Below are 23,373 nucleotides of genomic sequence, written 5' to 3'. Positions count from 1 at the left end.
TGTACAGCTTTCTAAGTAAAGTAAAAGTGCAGGCAACGGTCCTAGTTCTTGCGTCGAACAAATATAATTTTAAAAATATTTTTATCAGGTTAGTTTCAATAATTATAATAAAGATTAAGCGAGCATAATTTATTATACAACATACATGCGATATATACATTACAAGCATTATGTAAATCTCCATAGAAGAAAATACATCGTACGTAGATAACATTTACCGTTTAATAACTTTATCATTATCATAACTTCTACAATATGTCACTGAAATAATTTAAAATAAACATGAATTATTAACACAAGTAATCTGTCTTTATCATGATATGAAAAATAAATTTTAACTTAAGATAAATTTTATACATATTCTTTTCTGACAGAAACACTTCTACTTAAAAATATTAAGTGTGTGTGTGTTATATATATATATAAACAAAGCAAAATCATTTAAAAAATTATATAATTGTACTCAGATACCATCATGTGGAATTACATTCAAAATTGTTATACACTTTCTGTCACTAAATGCATTATTCGAATTTACAATAAAAACCTTTGAACAACTAAGTTTCATTAAAAATATTTATAATTATTGACTGTTTGGTGGTGCTAATACAGGTACTGTAGGTAAAGTTGAATTCTTCAGCAGATTAGCGGTTAACAATAATGGCATGCTTGATATTCCTGTAAATAAAACCGTTGAGTTAAAGCTAATTCATGAACACAACATAAGTTATAATAAAAGTAGATGCAGAATAATAGATGTATAAGTAAATAAAATAAATAATTATACTATACATGTTCTTTGTATTCCATATTATTCTTAATATATTAATAATTGTTACAAAATATTTTGTTACTTAAGAGTTTGTTATAGCACTTTTTAAGAAAAATGCTATAACAAAATAAATATATATACTGTATGGAGCTGACATCCTGTAACAGGTGTTGTTTTGTTTACTACAACATTTGCTAGTAGTCCGTCCGTGTGTTGCTGTATTTGTTTATTAACATTGCAAGTACATGTATTATTTTAATACCAGTGTTCCTGTGTTATTTTGATGTGTATAATGATTTTTATCTGTCTGTTAGTGTTTTATGTATATAATTTAACTGAACTATGGCTGGAAATTTAGCTGACAGATTGAGTGAAATTGACAGACAGTTCGATGCTTCACTACAGACATGATAGATCAATGGCCTCAGAAATTTCAAATTTTTTTTGATGATACCGATGTGGACCCCACATATATTCCTGAAAATGATTTGGAGTCTAATATTAGAGACATTTTGTTTACCGATACAGATCTTATGATTGACCAGCCTTCTACTTCAACATTTATAGTGAACTTAATTTTTCACTTAGTTATAATTTTTTTTTTTTTTGTGTATTATAGACTATGTTTGGAATGAAATAAAACAGTTTCCCACCAATAAATCTTTCTTGTTTTGTAGGTAAAAATTTTCAAAATAATGTTTTATTTATACATTTTATATTATTTCTTTATTTTTAATCTTTTAAACATAATTTAATGTATTTTTATCAATAAAACAACGTCTTTTAACATTTTGACACCTCTACTATAACAATAGCACTTGTCTCATCTTCTAACAGAAGATGAGAAATTAATTTTGATGATTAAAGCACAAAGTTTAGGTAAAAAATTTTAATCATCAAACTTTTGGACCGGGGTTCAAAGGGTTAAAGGTTATAATAATAATTAAATTATTAGAATTACTAATACTTTTAATACCTTTAATTGTATATGCCATTTTACAAAATACTTGAGCTGAATTTGATGACTGATTGGAAGTAGATGGTTTTTTTTATCTATAGTGCGATCTATTTTAGTCATAAAATGCAACCTAGCAGTAGCTTAATATCAAACTAGAAAACAACTAAGGACCCCATTAAAAGTTATTATTTCAGATTTACTATTATTGCAAAACATTTGACCTTTAATACTTAGCATTTATTATAATATTAAAAAAAAAATGCTAAATTGCACTTAAGTAGTTTTCCTGTGGTACTGATATACAAATAAACATACGTATTCAAAACAAATAACGTTAAGTAAGTTTACCAAACCAGATTAAATCAAAAAATTATTTTCAGTTAATTCTGAAATGAATTAACTGAATTTATTTTTGAAGTGAAAACTTCTTTAGGCACATTTTGTCAGAATTTTTTTATCTCTATGTTTTCATACAAGTAATTTTGTTTTTCGTGTTTTTTTTTTCTTCATCAGACATTTCTGATTGTGAAGAATTGCTCTTTTGCCTTTCTCTATATCGCTGAACACGCAATCTTGTGTTAGAATGTTTATTTTTTGGAGAAAATGTTCTGTCATGGCTTTCTCTATACCGCTGGTTACGTAATCTTCTTAATTCTTTTGAATGTTCATTTTTAACCATTACTTTGTCACTATATTTTCATAATTTTCTTCATTATTACTGTCATTCTCTTCATGATTTTCTTTTTTGAATATTTTATAAGTCAAATTTTCATCGTCAGTACCTCATTTGCGGCTATTAATTGAACTATAACAACTATCTTCATTTTCCACCATAACTGATAAAATATGTTTTTAAATTATTATAAAGCTCGGTCAGAATATAGATACTACAACCTATTATAATATTTTACATGCGCGATTCTACATGAATTAAATGTGTACAAAGGAAATTTTTATTATGTATTAATTTATTAAATTTAAAAATACGTGGAGTGTAAAAGAAATTGTTTGAATCTGCTGAATTTTAAAATGTACAATATGCATAGTGCTGGTCTTGGTTAGCTCTCTTAAAATGCAAGCGATGGCATTGATTGATGTGAGATTATTTGAATTGAATTAAAAATTATTAAGTAGGTATTTATTTAATTAAAATAAATTATTACTGCTAAAAATAAATATTTTATTGATTCAAACTAATTTTTAATTGTTAAAAATTATTTCAAGTTGGTTTAATTAGCTGAAACGAACAATTTTTAAAAAACCTATATTAAACTATTTTAAAGTATGCGGTCTCACATCAGCACCATCTGTTGTATTTTGTGAGAACTAACCCACTTATATATGCTTAGCATCTTGCGCTATGTTACAGATTTTGATTATGAGTCAGCAATTTTTTTTTCCCATGTTCATTTTTTGTACATTCGATTAGATGGGTAATTCGTATGTACAAAAAATTCTGACACAACACGCCCAAAGAAGTCTTCACTTCAATCATATAGTAAAAAGTTACTTTTTAATGAAATAAAATCAATTTTTCTTTGTAAGTATTAATAAGTTTTACTACTTCAAGATAGCAACTGTACTTTCTTTTCATTTTAGTTCAATAAACAAACATATTTCTGTTTGAAAATAAATAAGCTATTGTGATTTTTAAATATGTTTATATTTATATATTATCTTTAGTTACAGTTTTTTCAATAAAATGAACAGAAATAGATTTTTGTTACATCATCATACCTAACACATAAACCAACTATTTATTTTATTTGACTGCTTTAGTTCTGATTAATGAGAGCCAACTTTAATGCAGTAAAGTAATTTATTATTAATAAACACTGCACAATTTGATTACTTATATCTAATTAAAAACATCACTAATTTATCATTAATGATACAAATTACACATGAAATTTTTGTTTGTTTTAAACACTAACATAATTAGAGAAATATATTCACATTTAATAGCATTATCATCTATACATTAGCTTCATTAATCTAGCCTTGAAATATCACATTTACATTACCATTAAAAAATTACAATATGTTATTATAGATAAATAAAAATTATTTTCTTGTTAAGCCTACTTTCTTATCATCAAATATACTAATTACAAATACATAATTAAAGTATGTATGATGAAAAAGGTAAACAGACTGGTAACATAACAACAATAAATAAACAAAAATGAATAAATTAAAAATTTTCTAAGAAACATTACTGTACATAAATTCATAAAATATAAACAATTGTTTAATGAAAAAAGCAAAAAATATTATGCTTGAAATGGAATACAATTTTACCTTTATAATAATGTACATATTTTTGGTCTACTTATTTGTATTTATCTCCTACAACATGTAAATGTATGTATATTTTAATAAATACATAATTAAAAACACTGATGTCAGTGGCAGCTTCAAATTATTATATTAAATAACGGTGTTAAGAGTAATGTAATAAATTCAAAGCATTTGTTTTAAAAGTAACTAACAAATTTTTATGAAATAGATTCTATAAAATTTTCTCTGCATTTTAGGAAAAAACCATTATACATTGCTATAATGCAATTTTCTTACACAGTTTTTACGTTTTTTATTTTAATTATTATTTACATGTCAAATATCTTCAGCCTATATTTTGACATCCTGTTTCTTGGGTTGATTTCTACTTAAGATACCACCTTCTTCCTCAGAATAAATTAAAAAAAAAAACAACAAATAAATAATAACGATATTAGATTTAGAAATTGAAAAATCAAAAAGTGATCACTTTCAAAATTAAAAGTTTAATGATTACCATATTTTTCATATTCTTATCCACAATGTTTAAAAAATAATAATTGATGAAATGCCCAACCAATTTTAATAATTCTATTTTATAAGATAATGGGAGATAAAGATAGCACCTATAAGTTAAAAAATTACTTAGATTTAACCCTTTTACCCTTTAACTTAATCAGCAACTTCTTCATGCAGAGTAGTTCTACCAAACACTGCTAACTTTTTTTTTTATTATTGGTTTCAGAACTGATTTTCCATCATGAGATCCCTATTTCCTTTACATAATTGAATATTTAATTACTTAAAAACAATTTTTATCTGTTACAGGCACATATATACATTTATATGATAAATAAATTCAATCTTTGATTACCATCGTAATTTAAAGATGTAAACCGGATTCATTTCAATTTATTTATCACTTGAATATTTTACTTTACAAATAAAGCATACACTAATCACAACTATGCACTCATAAAATTGTAAACAACTAACTTATTAAATTAAATATTATACTGACAAATTAATACAATTCAATTATAACTTTAATTAATTAATTTATAACTTTAATTAACTACCTATGATAAGTTAATTTTTCATACTATGAATTCATCACCATCTCATGTAGCAACTGTTAACTCTGGGCCTAAGCCTATAGTTGTGAGCATTGATAAATATTCATGAATCACACTAAATTAGCTGCCACTGTCACAAAGAGTATAGTAAAAACAAAGAAAATATTATGCATAATAATATCATTACAAAGATACGAGCATTTATTATACTTAAATTTAATATTGATTTAAATTAGACAATTTTCTTTACATATACAGTACAGTACAGTACAATACAATTATTAGCCTATAATTATTATTATTATTTATTATTGTACATGCATTGTATTTGTCATTGTATGTTGTAAATATATATGTTACCCATTTAACGCCGTTTTCATATTATTGGAAGAAACTTTTATTACATCTGAGTTTTATGTTGGGCACAGCACTGTAAATAAATCAAAATATCAAATTAATTTATATTTATGAAACACTTTTCATAAAAAAATTAATCTTTTATACACATAAAACAATATTAAATTATACTCCCTAATTGTATATTACATTTTTAATTTTAAAAATGTAATTTAAATTTTTTAAATAATTTTTATTTTAAAACATGGATATCTTATTCAAATGTTAAGACAAAGCAGCAATCAATGCAATGGCGGCATTCATTATCCCTTGAAGTTTAATGAAAAAGCTTAAGGCTATGGTTTTTTGAGACGCCGAAGAGAAATTGCTGATTGAATTTCTTGAACGTGGAAGAACAGTTAATACCGATATGTACTGTAAAACGCTTACAAAACTTACACATTCAATTCAAAACAAAAGGCATGGGGGTTTAAATATATATATATATATATATATGTTATGTTCCACTTTGCCAATGGGTGCTGCTACCTAGTGAGGGCTAGAGCCCCCACGGCAAGCTTGGTCAGGCGATCTGATCACGCCATGTCCTATGTCATAATACCGCAGGGAGTGGTCATTATGAGGTAGCGACTTATTTATTTCATTCAAGCTCGAATCTGATCCAAGGCAGTCACGTCATACTCTTAGTCCGGATGAACTTCATTCTTTGTTCGGATGAACGTTAGCTTTAATGTTGTATTTATTTTATATGTCAAGTTATATGTTATGTTACAATTCATTTCATTAACTGTCAAGACAACAATTCATTAAACCATTATTCAGCAAGCAACAAGGCACTGTCTTCATTCATCACCTATGAACATACAATCCAACCCCGATCTAAAATCTACCACAACATGTTAACGGTCTTCAGGCGAGATCGTTCATAACAATATATATATTTATATTGTTATAATAAATATCTCCTTTTTGCTTATTTCAATTTTTATATCAAAACGGCCCTTACTTAAACAAAACATGCTGTGTGTGTAAGTGTGTGTGTGTGTGTGTGTGTGTGTATGAAGGATGTTAACAACAAAACTGTGCAACAACACTATGCTTTATATACGAGGTCTGTAAATAAAGTAATGAACTAGTTTTTATTGGCAGCCTCAGTGGCAACACTGTAAAGTTACTAGTAAACATATGGTTATATGAACAGCTGATTTATATTAGGTATTAATATTTTTAGTCTACTGTTACCACATGAGATGTAAACAAACTTTTCGTGAAACGAGTTTTTGTTGTGCATTATAAAAATGAGTGATACTAATTATGAGCAACGATGTGCAATCAAGTTTTGTGTTAAACTTGGTGAGAATGCTACTGAAACTTTTTCAAAATTGAAAAGGGCCTATGGAGATGACACATTGTCACGAGCCCAAGTTTTTTGATGGTTTAAAGAATTTTCAAATGGCCAGGAGTCAGGACAATCCACACTCTGGAAGACCGTTAACGTCAAAAAGTGATAACAATGCTGAGTGAATCAGACTTGATACAGTACAACCTGCAATTAACTGTGAAAATGGTTGCAGAACAATTGAATTTGAACCATACCAAATCCATCAAATTTTGACAAACAAATTGGACATGAAAAACTTTTGTGCAAAATTGGTCCCAAAAAACCTCACTGTTGAACAGAAAAACAAAAGGATGGAAGTGTGTTGCGATCTTCTAGAGCGAATTGAAACTGGTCCGGATTTTCTCTGGATAAATAATAACAAATTGTTATTATTGATGATGAATCTTGGATATTTGAGTATGAACCAGAAACAAATTGCCAGAGCAAGGAGTGGCACACTTCAAACTTATCACGTCTCAAAAAAATAAAAATGAGCAACTCAGAAATCAAAACCATGCTAATTTGTTTCTTCAGTAGTAATGGCATTGTCCATAAAGAGTTTTTGCCTACAGAATAGACTTTAAATCAATATGTTTACTGAGAAATTCTTGAAAGATTGCAGAAAAGACTTGACCACATGAAACCAGCCATCAAATACAACTGGATGCTGCAACATGACAATGCACTTTGTCACACTGCACTCTTAAAAACTCAAAAAATTCAAAACAAAACCTCTCAGCAAAAACAATTTTCTTGACAGAGTTCTGGGATTCTAAACACATGAATGAGACTACCTGGATAGCTGATTGCCTATAAATTCTGTGCAGTACATAGAGGCGTTAAAACTCTTAAAGAGGTGTTCATTTAACAATCCACATGGATTGCTGAACATTCATTAGACTGAAACTTGAAAGTAATTTTGAAACTTGTTAATTAGAGGGGTATTAAGAAAATTCATTTTACTATGTAACTGAAAAATGCAGTGAGGTTGTAGATATGGAAAGATTGCCAGCATTCTTCATTGACGGAATGAGAAAACTGGTTCACAACTGGAAGAAATGTGTACGTGTAAATGGTGACTAAGTAGAAAAATAAATGTAAATTTTTGTAAAACATAAGATTTAGCAGGAAGTAAAATGTAATTCTATATCATATTGTTTCATTTAACTATCTCTAAACATTTGTGAGTTATGAGCGACTGTACATTACATTTCAGCCTTGTGTACGGCAGACAAGAAAACGTTTTTCATCAAAATGTTGGAAGTAATCTGAAAATTAACTTACCACATGCAAAGAAAATGTATGTATTAAATCAATATATTTAAATAAAAAACCGAATCATTAGATTCAATACAATAGCAAACCATCAATAAAACCTGCCAGGAAAATTCCAAGAAATTGGAATCACCAGGGGTCAAACACGATTGTAGCAAAAATTTATTTTATATATATAAAAAAATCTGAGTCGGGTATCACATTTATAAACATTCTTTCAACTTCTACTTTACTGAATAACCAAAAACCATATCTGAAAAACAATTCTCAAGCCTAATAAAAATAAATACTCACAACAAAATATCCCTCAATTTTTGGCATACCCATTTTCTCACTGTAATTTTAGGTAATAGGTATAGTTTTTATTTTTACAATTAGTTACAGGTTGATGGTGGTGAGATCACACCACCCTAGCCAATGTTAACCCTTGATTTTTCCATAGAAGAGATTAAATCAGATCCTTCAGGTTATAATTCCTATTACAGGTTTATTTACCACATTTTATAATAATTTCATAGGTTATCAAGTGATGATAATTTTGTGGATTGAAAAATCATTGAATTATAATAATAAAACAAGTCGTTCAAATATGGATTTATTACAAACTGTTTCATTATTGATTTCAACCCTTTGATGAAAGTTTGTTTTTAATTCAAAGTTCAGCTTAATAATTAAACGATATCCTTAAAAAAATAAATTATAGTGCTTTATTACATTCTATAAAAGTCTGATGGTAAAAATTGAAGAATAATTGACATAGTTTTGTACAATAAAAGGAATAGTGCTACAAAGATATAGAAAGAGTAACTTTACTATTTATCCACCCTATCTGTGTACAAAATTTGAGAAAGATCTATGACGATAACCATTTCTACTGAAAAAAAAAAAGAATTACTATACACATCATATTTTCAAAGCCTTTTATTTTAAAAGTGGATCACCAAAGTTATGTTTTTGTCTGGCTCTGTTTGAACCATCAACCAAACACTTCTCAACATCAGGAAAATCAGCTTCTCTTTTTGCTTGCATTGACTTGTTTAAAAACCTCTCTGCCTCATTCTTTGAAATTGTGAATAAAATACTAGACTGGATGTTAAACTAAACAACAATGTCCTTTTTTCCTCTTTCCCCTGTATTCACTGCTTGAATTAATTAAAATTTATGTTTGATAGTTAAATGTTGACCTTTCTTTTAGGACTTAATGCACTATACTTAACTCCAATAAACTGTACACTCACACAACACCACAACTGAGAATATGCTATATTGACAGTTGTCAGCAGTAATCAACAAGTTACAATATGTTTGTTTACCGGAACAGGATTCCAGATAGCAAGCTTCATAGCAAGAACTTTGAGATAGAGAGGTAAGGTTTGTATAAAAACGTAAAGCTGTGTAAAGTTTAAATTTAAACATAGTTCTTTGTGTTATAGAGGTAATCATTTGATCACTTTAACTTGTAGAGGTACAATTTTCCACAATAATTTTTTCAAGTTACCCGTGGATTTTTTTTTTAAGTAAGGCAGGCTTTTTTGAGGGAAACAAAAACAAAATTGCATTATCAAGGTTTGTTACCAAGAGTTGACTGTGTATTCATTACTTTAAATTATCAGTGTAGAGTAACTCATCAAAAAATAGATACTTGTTCACTTTTTTTTTTTATAATAATATTTATAAATATTGTAGAGTTGGTGTGAATTATAAGTATTTAAAATGGTTTTAATATTTTAAATATTAAATAAGATGTATTCTTAATAGAAGCTGAATAATGGAATAGTAAGTGATCAAACAGTATATTTGTTTTATACTTTGTTTGTTAATTTTATAATATGTTTTTATCAACATGCTTTGTTAATATAGCCTCAAAATTATTAACAAAATTCAACTTGAAACAATATCAATAAAAGGCGGTAAATAAATTAGTAACTTTTTAAGTAATCATTGATAAATTCTCGTTTTCAAAATAATAGAAAAAAATGAATACCTTACCTTTAAGAATATAATCTGAATATAAAAGTGTTGGAACAGTAGGACTGTCTTCATTGATCGCCTTTAAAACTGAAATTAAAAATAAACAAAAAATTATGTAAATAACTATTTTTTTTTATAAGCATACAAAATAATATTTATTTCATTTAAAAACAAGATAAGGGACCTTTAATTATCTCAATGAGGGTTTCCTTAATTTCATTTTATATATATATATATATATATAAAATAGGAATACGTATAATTGGAATATCTGTAGTATGTATATCAAGGTAACCTTCCATCGAAATATGGTGTGAAATGAGACTGGATTTTTTAAAACTGTTTCAAATTATGGCTTGTGATACGTTATACCAAGCTTGCGTCATAAATCTGATAGCTCTAAAACCGTCATTTGGAATTCTTTTTTTTGTCCATGTTCTCAATAATTTTTAAAAGCATTAATGAACTTTAATGTTACGTAATTCTGTAATGACCTTTAAAACTGTGAATAACCCCCTTATCCATCAGCTGCAGTTTTGCTGTAGTATTAGGTGGTAAAAACACAGGATTTATATTTTTTTAAATTGTGCAGTGATGGGTGAGCGGGGCAAATATCGATCAATAATAAAATTTTCCTGTTTTTTTTTTCAATTCCAATCCCATTTACGAATTTCTTGTACAAAAATTATTGAAGTCATCCATACTTTAGAATTAGACACATAATCGATAGAAAGTTTTTTTACATGCTTAAAACATTTTGGATATCTTGATTTCCCTATTACTAAGTTTCCCAGTCAAATTTCAGCATAACAAAATCATTAGCCTGACTGTTTTCCACCAATACATTTTTCACCTTTAAATTTAAAAGTTTTGTCACGGGTTAATTTATAAAACAAGCCGGTTACATCAACATTAAAAATTTCCTCTTCACTATAACCCAATTTAAAAAGTAGCCAATTATCATTCACCCAATTGCTCACAATTGAACTGTGTATGCTATGTTTTAGTCTATGTTTTTTGCAAACATTTGAATTTGATAATCCTCGTTCTAGTTCTTATATAACTTGGATTTTATCATTCACAGACAGTTGTTTCCTTTTGACGCCTGAGATCATTCATTACAAATGAACCGGCGTTAATAGAGTATACACTTTTTTAAAAATATACTGTACAGTTTTTTTAGCAAGAAACACTAAAATCAAATGCATTCACTGGCGCGACTACAGTTTTATTGCACTGTATTTGGATACTGGGTATCCGATCGATCACTTTAACGTGCAATTCTGTTTGTTTAACTTATTCTATGGTATAGTACTGTATTTTTAAACTAAAAATTATGACTACTGAATTTACCTGTGGGGATAGGACAGGTAAAATTTATCTTTAACCACGCTCCTCTTCAAACTTTCACTTAAATCGTTTAAAATAAGCTATAGAGTTTGATGAACCTGTTTGGATGGTTTTCACGGATCATTGTTTGGCCCCAGTCTTTCCTGGAATTTTGCAAACAGAAAACCCAAGAAATTAAAATAACTACCAACCTTTGTAATACCTCAATGGAATTTATACAGTATGTACTGTACTTGAATTGTACATACTGTACAACGTCTTGTTACAAACCTTTTGTTCACCCTCAGACCTGAGTTGAACAGGCCTAAGATAAAATGTCACATCCTTACATATAAATCGTAAATGTACATTTTGTTAATGAAGAAATAGAATTTCCCTTGCATTGAGATTATTTGGTTAACTTTTTTTGAATTGCAGTATTTAAAAAAATGAAAATACTTGTAATAACCAAGTTTATGATGCATCGATAACTTGCTAAAAGCAAATTAATTTAACATTAATGTGGTAGAATACAAACAAATCTCAGAATTTTGTACGTTACAACTAAGTTCTTGTTACAAGTGAGCTCGTTATTCAAGGGTTCCACTTATTTTTAAAATAAATAGTAACTAAAAAAACCTACATAAATAAATGAAAGTTATTATAAACAAAAAACAAAATTAATTGTTAAAGAATGAGATCAATTAAAATTTAAACTTATTATCTTTTTTCTGTTTAGCCTCTGGAACCACTGTAAGGAATCATTACTTCAGGGATAAATGAGGATATCCATGAATATAAATGAAGTGTAGTCTTGTACAGTCTCAAGTCGACTATTCCTAAGATGTGTATACGTCCCATTTTTACCATATTTTATTATACTATCTACTCATTTTTCAAATTACAAAAAATTCTTACAAAACATCTATTAAACTTAAATATAGTAATGATAAATATAAAGTGAAGCTATTTATATAGAGTATGCCATTACATTTTCATGGTAACATACAAAATTTTATAACTTCTGGATAGATTATATATAATGCATCTTTCATGACCGAAAGATTACTGGTGCAATAATTTGATCCTTTACACTATCATCGTCTTGCCTTAATGTACATAAAGCATCTGAAGAATAAGTTACACCAGTCAGGATTCCTTTCTCTCAGAATATTAATGTTCACTGTATAGTATAGCATGATGGCATTAGTTGTTGGGACTGAATACCAATGCATTTTGATTGGCTTAGTAAATTCACAGTTAACAGAAGAATGTAACCACTTTTTATCTAATCAGTCTCATGTAGAATTGTTGAGAATGGCTATGCCATTTTTCAGATATTACACATTTCTTAAAAAAAGGTTAAGTGAAATTGTTTAGTTATGGTAATAGACCTTTCTGTAATAGTAAACGACATGAAAACCTACAATAAAATAAAGTTGTATGTGTATTCCAAAAGAATAGAAGATGAGGCAGGGCAAAGAAAATACTAATTCAGTTCAGAGAGAATGAAAGAAAACCATCATAAAGATTATTAGTAATATATCTCATTAGCTAATTCAGAACTATTACTCCAGAAGATGGTGGGCCTTGCAATGCTTTTTTTGTTATTACCACTAACTGAAGAATAGTTTATAATTTATTAGGTAAAAAATTTCAGTACAGTAAATACTATTGAAAATGTTTTTATCACTTTAAGATATGTTTCTAGTAGAGAGACATAGTGAATTTTTAGAATAAATTATTTACAAAAAAATTAAAACCAGTGTGTCGGTGCATTGAGACACTACAGAAGTGAAACTTCTTTACGCAACATTATATGACTTATTAATGATACAAAGTATCAAATGTATCATTAATGATACAGCTGAAAGCAATGGAAAACTACAGCTGTTTTTTCCCAAGAAAATGTGGCACTCCGCATTTTCACATAACAATAATGGAGGCGCCTTCCTTGGTAAAATATTTCGGAGGTAAAATAATCCCCCGTTCGGATCTCCGGGTGGGGACTACTAAGGAAGGGGTCACCAGAAAACTAAAAAATAACATTCTACGAGTCGGAGCGTGGAATGTTAGAAGCTTAAAAAAGGTTGGTAGGGTAGAAAATTTAAAAAGGGAAATGGCTAGGTAAATGTGGATATAGTAGGAATTAATGAGGTTCGGTGGGAAGAGGAAGGCGACTTTTGGTCAGGTGATTTTAGAGTAATTAACTCAGCGTCAAATAATGGGCAGGCAGGAGTAGGTTTCGTGATGAACAAGAAGATAGGGAGGAGAGTGGAGTATTTCAAAACGCATAGCGATAGAATATTGTAATAAGGATAAAATCAAAACCTAAACCGACAATGATTGTTAACCAATGACTAAACCGACAATAATTGTTATGATTGTTAATGATTGTTGATATGCCTACAAGCGCCCATGAGGATGATGAGGTAGAGTGTGTATACGAAGAGATTGATGAAGCAATTAAACACGTAAAAGGAGATGAAAATTTAATAATAGTTGGAGATTGGAATGCAAGCATTGGAAAAGGCAAGGAAGGAAATATAGTGGGTGAATACGGGCTGGGCAAAAGGAATGAAAGAGGGGACCGACTTATAGAGTTTTGCACAAAGTATAATTTAGTAATTGCCAACACCCAATTTAAAAATCATAATAGAAGGATATACACTTGGAAAAAGCCAGGCGATACTGCAAGGTATCAGATAGATTATATCATGGTTAAGCACAGATTTAGAAATCAACTCGTGGACTGCAAAACTTACCCTGGAGCAGACATTGATAGCGACCATAATTTGGTGATAATGAAATGTAGATTGGGGTTTAAAAACCTGAAGAAAAGGTGTCAGATGAATCGGTGGAATTTAGAGAAGCTTGAGGAAGAGGAGGTAAAGAAGATTTTTGAGGAGGACATCGCAAGAGGTCTGAGTAAAAAAGATAAGGTAGAAAATGTAGAAGAAGAATGGGAGAATGTTAAAAAGGAAATTCTTAAATCAGCAGAAGCAAACTTAGGCGGAATAAAGAGAACCGGTAGAAAACCTTGGGTTTCAGACGATATATTGCAGCTGATGGATGAATGTAGAAAATATAAGAATGCTAGTGATGAAGAAAGTAAAAGGAACTATCGGAAATTAAGAAATGCTATAAACAGGAAGTGCAAACTGGTGAAAGAAGAGTGGATTAAAGAAAAGTGTTCAGAAGTGGAAAGAGAAATGAACATTGGTAAAATAGACGGAGCATACAGGAAACTTAAGGAAAAGTTTTGGGGTACATAAATTAAAATCTAATAATGTGTTAAACAAAGATGGTACACCAATATATAATACGAAAGGTAAAGTCGATAGATGGGTGGAATATATTGCATTAAAAGATTTAAATGGCAGAAAGACTCCTGGAATAGACAGAATACCTGTAGAATTACTGCGCAGTGCAGGTGAGGAAGCGATTGATAGATTATACAAACTGTGTGTAATATTTACGAAAAAGGGGAATTTCCGTCAGACTTCAAAAAAAGTGTTATAGTAATGATACCAAAGAAAGCAGGGGTAGATAAATGTGAAGAATACAGAACAATTAGTTTAACTAGTCATGCATCAAAAATCTTAACTAGAATTCTATACAGAAGAATCGAGAAGAGAGTGGAGGAAGTGTTAGGAGAAGACCAATTTGGTTTCAGGAAAAGTATAGGGACAAGGGAAGCAATTTTAGACCTCAGATTAATAGTAGAAGGAAGATTAAAGAAAAACAAACCGACATACTTGGCGTTTATAGACCTAGAAAAGGCGTTCGATAACGTAGACTGGAATAAAACGTTCAGCATTTTAAAAAAATTAGGGTTCAAATACAGAGATAGAAGAACAATTGCTAACATGTTCAGGAACCAAACAGCAACAGTAACAATTGAAGAACATAAGAGAGAAGCCGTAATAAGAAAGGAAGTTCGACAAGGATGTTCCCTATCTCCGTTACTTTTTAATCTTTACATGGAACTAGCAGTTAATGATGTTAAAGAACAATTTAGATTGGGAGTAACAGTACAAGGTGAAAAGATAAAGATGCTACGATTTGCTGATGATATAGTAATTCTAGCTGAAAGTAAAAAGGATTTAGAAGAAACAATGAACGGCATAGATGAAGTCCTACGCAAGAACTATCGCATGTAAATAAACAAGAACAAAACAAAAGTAATGAAATGTAGTAGAAATAACAAAGATGAACCACTGAATGTGAAAATAGGAGGAGAAAAGATTATGGAGGTAGAAGAATTTTGTTATTTGGGAAGTAGAATTACTAAAGATGGACGAAGCAGGAGCGATATAAAATGCTGAATAGCACAAGCTAAACGAGCCTTCAGTAAGAAATATAATTTGTTTACATCAAAAATTAATTTAAATGTCAGGAAAAGATTTTTGAAAGTGTATGTTTGGAGTGTCGCTTTATATGGAAGTGAAACTTGGACGATCGGAGTATCTGAGAAGAAAAGATTAGAAGCTTTTGAAATGTTATAGGAGAATGTTAAAAATCAGACGGGTGGATAAAGTGACAAATAGATGAAGAAAGAAGCATTTGGAAAATATAGTTAAAAGAAGAGACAGACTTATAGGCCACATACTAAGGCATCCTGGAATAGTCGCTTTAATATTGGAAGGACAGGTAGAAGGGAAAAATTGTGTAGGCAGGCCACGTTTGGAATATGTAAAACAAATTGTTAGGGATGTAGGATGTAGAGGGTATACTGAAATGAAATGACTAGCACTAGATAGGGAATCTTGGAGAGCTGCATCAAACCAGTCAAATGACTGAAGACAAAAAAAAAAATGATACAAAATAACAAACACACAATAAAATTTTTATTAATAAGAAATTTTAACTAGCAATGAAATACACATATAAAAAAAAGAATGTGCATATACGCATTAGCTGTCTATAAAGTAAGAGCGAGTGCGTGTTTACATAACTCGTGTGTTTGTATCGACACATACAACTAGTGTATGACATTTTTTCGTGACACTCTTTTTATTTCAGTTGACTGAAATAAAGCCTGCATTAAGAAGCTTTGCTTCAATAGTAATTATTTTAGATTTAAAATAAATCTTTTAATCAGACAAACTGCGTGAAATGGACAAACATAAGTTTTACAATTGCATAAATAAATCAAAATCAAAAGAAAAAATTAGTTTCATGAATTTCTATTGAGTTTCAACCAATGTTTTTTAGTTGAATAATGAGCAAAGAATATAAACTTGATTACTACTATTAAATCATTATCATTATTGCCTTAAAACCAGTATTGTAGAGAGAAAATTCACTTTACAATTGTTACTGACATCAATAGAGGGAAAAATATCTGAGAATACAATAAATATTATTTCATTGAAAAAAACATTTAATATATGACCTGCAGCAGCATCAAATTTAAATAAAAACATTTTCAAATCTACAGATTTGAGTTTCTTCCTAAAAATTCTCAGGACATAAAATTACTGAGAAAGAGGTTGCATAATATAATCACAAGCGTTACTATTAAAAGTTTACAAAATGTTTGAATTAAGTATAAATATAATTAAATCAATATTAATCATAACAATTATTATTTTAATTTATAATAATATTTAAATTAATACTTACTTTTAATAAGGACTTGTAAAGCCTGGTTGTTCAATGGGCCACTATCCAAATGGTATGGAATTTCAGTGGTGAGATACTGCAATGTAACCAAGTAAATCCATAAATTAAATTCAAAACAATAAAACATACATAAATTTTTTATCTTATTTTATCAGTACATAAGACAAAAAAAGTCTCTGGCTTTACAATAGATCTATTTACTTAAGTTTATTACATTTACTGAAAGTCACTGCACTGAAGTTGGCAATTAAAATAAAACTATAAATCTTTCTGGTATAAAAAAGGAACAAATTGACCTACCAAAAATGGTCTGATCTTAAATTTACTGGTCAGTCTGGTACAAGTGACTTTTAATCAATCAGACTTTAATGAATGTATATTTCCTCAGGTAAATGCAAGATAATCAGGGAAGTATCATGCTCATTATTAATAATCTATCAGAAAATTTTAGTCATGTTCTTGGTAAATTTTTTTATTACGCAGCACGCATACATTGTATCCTGATAAAGAAGTGCTATTAAAATTAAACCTTATCAAACTTGGACACCATTTTAAAAAAGAACTGGTTCAATCTTTTTACTTAAACAAAAACAAGTATATATTTAGATTACTGAAAGCAATCAGATAATGTTGATCTACCTGCACAAAAGTAAATTTAAAGTTAAATTTTCACAAGAAAAACCTACTTCATTTCTATAAATTTTGACTAGTTCGCTCTCATCCATAATTAACATTGGAGGACAAACTTATCGTATACAAACAAATGACTTTTCCTGCTATCTTTGAAAATTTTGGTGCCTAAGACAGCAATCTCTAAACGGTCAATCACAAAATCTATACAAACATTTACAAATGTACGAATAAGTTAACTGAAATCAAATAGGGTAAAAATCATAAATGAATCTAGGATTGATAATCTTCTGTTTTCAGTACAAAGAATTCTGAATGAAAATGCCAGAACTGACAGCTTCTGTACAAGTTCAATCAACAGCCTGTAGTACATCACAAGATTCTCCTTTAGTGTTTTGGACAGGATACTTCACCCACTACTTTATGATGATACACAATCAATTATCATTTTAAAATTAAATCATGTTTATTTTAACTGTGTTTATTAATTAAACTGCTCTTTGATATGCTTACATATGATAATGAGGCAGACTAGATCTCGGCTCAGGAAATTAAGAGCAACCGAGTCTATGTTCCCCAAAGTACTTCTATTAATGTTGGGTGAAATACCACTAAAAGTTGTTTTAATCTGTAACTTCCAGTTATCTCAACACAAACGCACTTGCTAGAAATTTTAATTAACTCTGAGAAATAATAAGTGAAAATCACCATCTAAGGTTACTTAGAACTAGTACTGGGAATTCCTTCTACAGTACAGATGTAGTCATAGTCATCATTATTCTGTAGCGTGGTAAGTTCTATACTACTTGGCAAGTCACTATGAGTATTGTGATGTAAGGCCATTAATTTTTTGCAATGACTTAGTGAATGGTCTGTAATTAGTTAAGATAGATGCTCAACAAGTCCAACAGTTTAACCAAAGTCCATTCATATATAAATTCCTCTGTACTGTTACATTATATTTAAATTTTATTAAATAAACCATCTAGTACAGAATATTGAATCAAATCTTACCTTAATTTTATCTCAATATTCTGTACTTGATGGTTTAATAGAATAAATATATATATAAAATCTGGGTTCACTCAAATTTTTAAAATGTGATTTTTCCTGACTCACTGACTATTTTCAGAATCTTCCCTGATTCTAAAAAAACCATGATATACATGAAGTTTAATATTTTTCCAAACAACACTTGTTTATAACTGAAAAGTTTATTTCAAAAACCCGTTATGTGCAATGATACTTATATGGAATGTAATGGATTTTTGAAATAGACAATTCAATTATGATTTTTCAACTTGGAAATTCAAAAACTGGTGATATTTTCCAATATCATCAATACAAAATTTCAATGTAATATGAAAAAATCTCTCTCAATAGAAGTATTGTAACTTTATTCACAAATATAATTGGGAATGGAGAATAAAAGTCCTAAAATATTTCTCTGTAAAAATGTTTAAATACTCATTCTCTAGCTGATTCTAGAATACTCAACTTGACTCAAAAACTTCAAGTACTTAATCATTGTGGAAATTGTTATACATATTTGAAATTTGCAGTCTTTCTTAAAAAAAATCCATTAAATCCAATCGATTTCATTTTAATGGGATCTGGCCAGAATAAGAACTACAATATTATTTTGACCTTCGTCTAATTTGAATAAAATTTGGTTGGATTTAATTTCTATGTTTAATACTGCCCCCTTCCTTAGCTTTATTTTTTACTTCCTTGTATAAAATAAAGGAAGTATTGTGATTGTGAAAAATTTTGGTTTTCAGATTTCAATAGAAATATCCATTTTGAACATAACTGTATCCATTTTACTAGTATCAGCATTACATCTGTACATATGTCTCGCATAACTCAAAAATGATTAGCCGTAGAATGTTGAAACTTTGGATTTAGAACTGTTGTAACATCTAGTTGTGCACCTCCCCTTTTGATTCAATCAACAGAACCAAATGTGTCCAAAAAGCCCAAAATCCAAAAACATTTAGATTCTGGACTTTTTATTAACTGCAGTAATAAGCCCTCATTGAGAGCTTTTCAATGATATATCATAAATGGTACTTATTTTCATTGGTTCCAGAGTTATACCCAAACAAAATTTTAATTAATGAAATATTTGGATCTTACAAAATTTTTTAATGTTTTTTTTTTTTTTTTTTCTAATTTAAATATATTGATTTATTAATAATTATTAACCTGTGATTGTAAAATAATTTATTCAATAATAACAATTAAAAAAAAATATATAAATAAATCAGAAGTCAGTGAAATGAAATTTTATATGCTTTTAAATATGTGTGTAATTTAATAGCCATTATTAATTTGTGTTTATGTTATAGATTTGGTGAAACATCTGATTATTTAATATTAACTGAAAATTATAATTTTTAAATTATTTAGTGGATTTTTAGTTTAATTTTATCTACATTAAAGTTAACTACAGAGTGACTGAAAAATAGATCCTCATAAGAATGACATATACACTGTGGCATATATGCCCAATCTTTAATAAATTGCAAAAAATTCTTATCTTTTAGTTCACTATTCCTCTGATACTGTTAGACAATATTCTCCCTAAGTCGAAGTTGATCATCATTTCATTTATTTGTTTTTTGTTGCCAATCGTTTAATCGCTATTTGATTTAATATAATTCTTCTGATCTTAATTTGTGTACACGTTCTGTAGTTTTTTTAATGTTCTCTCTCTTTATATTCATCATCCTCCTCTCTTCATCTTTTTATTCTTTCTTTGGTTTTAACATTTTCTTCCTCTTAATATTTATCATTTTCTCTTAATTTTTTTATTCTTCTTTTGTTCTTAACATTTTCTTTCTCCTCATATTCATCTTCTTGTCATTTTTTTTGAGAAATATTTCTTTGTGTATATTTATTTTTCCTGTATGATTGTTTCTTTTTCATTTTTGACTATTCACCAAATAATCCAATAATGAAAACTGAATATTTTACACCATAAGGTCAAAATTAACATTTGACAGTTTACAGGACGGACTTCACTAAATGGAATTGTTTAATTATTATTAACTTTTATTTATACGACACACCAGATATCTGAAATCACAATAGGAATCTGTTTTTTGTTAATCAGCAGCTCACAAAAATATAAATAATAAACTGATCTAGTAATACGAGTAATAAAGGGACTTTTACTCTACCCTAATATCTCATGTAAGATTGTTGAATTAATTGTATAATTATTTGATGTTAATAAAAAATAATATTTCAGCAATTGTGTAACTGGTCACTTTATTAAAGAATTGGAGGATCGTATCTTACTTTTAATGAAACAAGTTTAAATGAAGTGCAGCAAAAAATGTGTATATGTAATTTAATAGACGTACAAGGAATCATGCGGTGTCCACATCAGATTTTTTATTACTTGTTGACATGTTTCAGAACCACTCTACTTTTCTCAAATTGATAAGTATATTTTTTAAATATTAATGCATACAGTCTTTTAATTTTTCTTCCCAAATAAAATTTTTAAAGTTTTCCCTCCCATTTTACAAATTTCAATAGAATTCCCTGACTTATAGTGATTTTTCAAAACCTTCCCTGACTGAATCAAAATTCCCTCACTTTTAAGGCCTGGGAGAACCATGCATATATATTATTTAATTATATATATATAATTCTATGATTGCATTCAAGAATTTTAAATACCCACTGAAGATGCAGGATCCTACGAAAATCAATTCATAAAATTAATATAAGTTTAACTTATCTATTTACTGTGTTGTTTGGTTTAAATTTAATGTAATATTAAATTTATTAGGATAGTGGTCAATACGGTAATGAATTATTTTAATTAAAAAACGGAATAAAAAATAAAAAATATATATGATCTGGGCATCAGATATATTCCAATGAAATCTCTGAATTCTCAGATTTCAATTTATAATTCTCTGTAACTGTGAAAGTCAGCATAGGGAAAGTTGAAGACCAGTCATTTTAAATGACAGGATGTTTTTCAAATTGAAAAGAAAGAGAGTAAGTTAACGTAATAACAGAAATTAAAAATAATAGTGTTACATATTGACTGGGAAGATTAATATTATTCCTCTTTACTGTTAAATTACATTAAATAAACCACTTAGTACAGAATATTGAGATAAGACATATCTTACCTTAGTAAGATATGTCTTATCTCAATATTCTGTACTAGGTGTTTTAATATAATTTAAATATAATATTTATGTGTGCCGATGAGGAACAAGATTTACAGTTCCATTGTAATTGCGTTATGAAAAATTATATTAAAGTTATAGTGCACAAGGAATTAAAAATATATTCTTCAATGAAGAGGTTGCTAGAAGATTTTGATAAATTTTCTTAATACATTTCTGATCTCTGTTTTTATGAACGGGTATGGTTTTTATATCATATTGAATCATGTCATTTTTGCTATTATTTCTTGTGTTAATGAAAATGCCAAGATAAATTTTATCTATCCAACTTTAAGACGAATGGAAAATTTTTTTAATGAAAAATGATTAAGAGAATGCACGGTTATGCATTTATCACTTTTTTTTATACACTTGACAACTACTAAAAAATGCGGGGGCTATTAATGCCTAAGAAAAACGTTTAGAATTATAAATTATGCAGCCTACTCACTTTAGATTCAACAGCTGGTTTGTTTGCACCAGCTCTTCCCCGTTTCTTTTCAACATGATGTTGTCTTCGCCTATTTTGCACGGCTAATAGAAGTGAAATAAATGAATTCTTCAGTTCGTTCTCATATTCAAGTTCATCACGAAGAGCGAGTTCAGAAATTAAAGTTTCAGAATAGTCACATATAAGTAATTCCAGTTCAAGGTACAATTCGTTTAACTGGCATACATTCAATGTCTTCAGTTCTTGAAACATACAAAAAAATAATAGATATATCATTATTACAAATTATGTAAATATTTCAAATTAAAAAAAAAGAAAGAAAAACCATCCATATTAATATAAAAATTAAACTTCAGGGAGCAGGCTCAACCAGTTGGTGAATGTACAATTCCCATTCATCACAATACAGCACTGTCACGAAACTTACACGGTTTTAACACTTAGTATCACCTCTACTTTTCATCCTAAAATTATGAATAAAACATGTCTGCAGATATTAATCACAGGTTTGGGAAATATAAAAAATAAAACTACATTAGTTTTTACTAAAAAACAATATATAATAAAAATTTGAATAATTTGGTAGCAGAGTGCGTAATGGAATTTTGTTAGATAATAGATTGTATGCCTATTCCTATGAAAAAAACTAAAAACTGCTTTTCTTATAAATAGTAGTTTGTTGACTCTAACTGTTATATGGAAAAGAACTCAAAATTAATTTTTTACTTTTGGTCAAAGAAGAACTTTTTTTTTAAATACATTACCAGTTATAAGAGAAACAATATTGAAATTTTGTAAAAAAATATAAAAATAGATTGTTATAAATTATATAGTAATGAATGTAAATAAATATATGATTGTTTTTTTTTTTTTTTAATAAAATTTTAGGATGCTTGACAGCTAAACACAGATTGTGTAAACAAAGTAATGTTAAAATAAAAGACTAGATGCTGCCACATATGGATAATTACAACATTTAGACTAGTGATATTTAAAGGAGATCAATAGGATTAAAAGGATTATAAATTGAAAATATTCATTTCAATTGTGGTGATCAACATGATTGTAA

The 23,373-nt window shown here is 28.4% G+C and overlaps 1 protein-coding gene across 1 annotated transcript; it reads right to left on the bottom strand.

The window, feature by feature from the left end:
• Nucleotides 1–114: 114 nt before the first annotated feature.
• On the bottom strand, nucleotides 115–22,556 carry LOC142317490 (fasciculation and elongation protein zeta-2-like). The gene is made up of 4 exons (XM_075354054.1): nucleotides 22,305–22,556; nucleotides 17,028–17,103; nucleotides 10,089–10,157; nucleotides 115–678 (listed from the first exon to the last, which is right to left on the bottom strand). Exons 1-4 carry the CDS (start codon nucleotides 22,554–22,556, stop codon nucleotides 584–586), a joined length of 492 nt encoding a protein of 163 aa, XP_075210169.1. The 3' UTR covers nucleotides 115–583.
• Between the last annotated feature and the right edge of the window lie 817 nt (nucleotides 22,557–23,373).

Source organism: Lycorma delicatula, chromosome 1 (genome assembly GCF_047948215.1).
Source record: "Lycorma delicatula isolate Av1 chromosome 1, ASM4794821v1, whole genome shotgun sequence".
In the NCBI taxonomy this organism is placed as follows: domain Eukaryota; kingdom Metazoa; phylum Arthropoda; class Insecta; order Hemiptera; family Fulgoridae; genus Lycorma; species Lycorma delicatula.
This window is presented reverse-complemented; position numbering and strand designations above follow the sequence as displayed.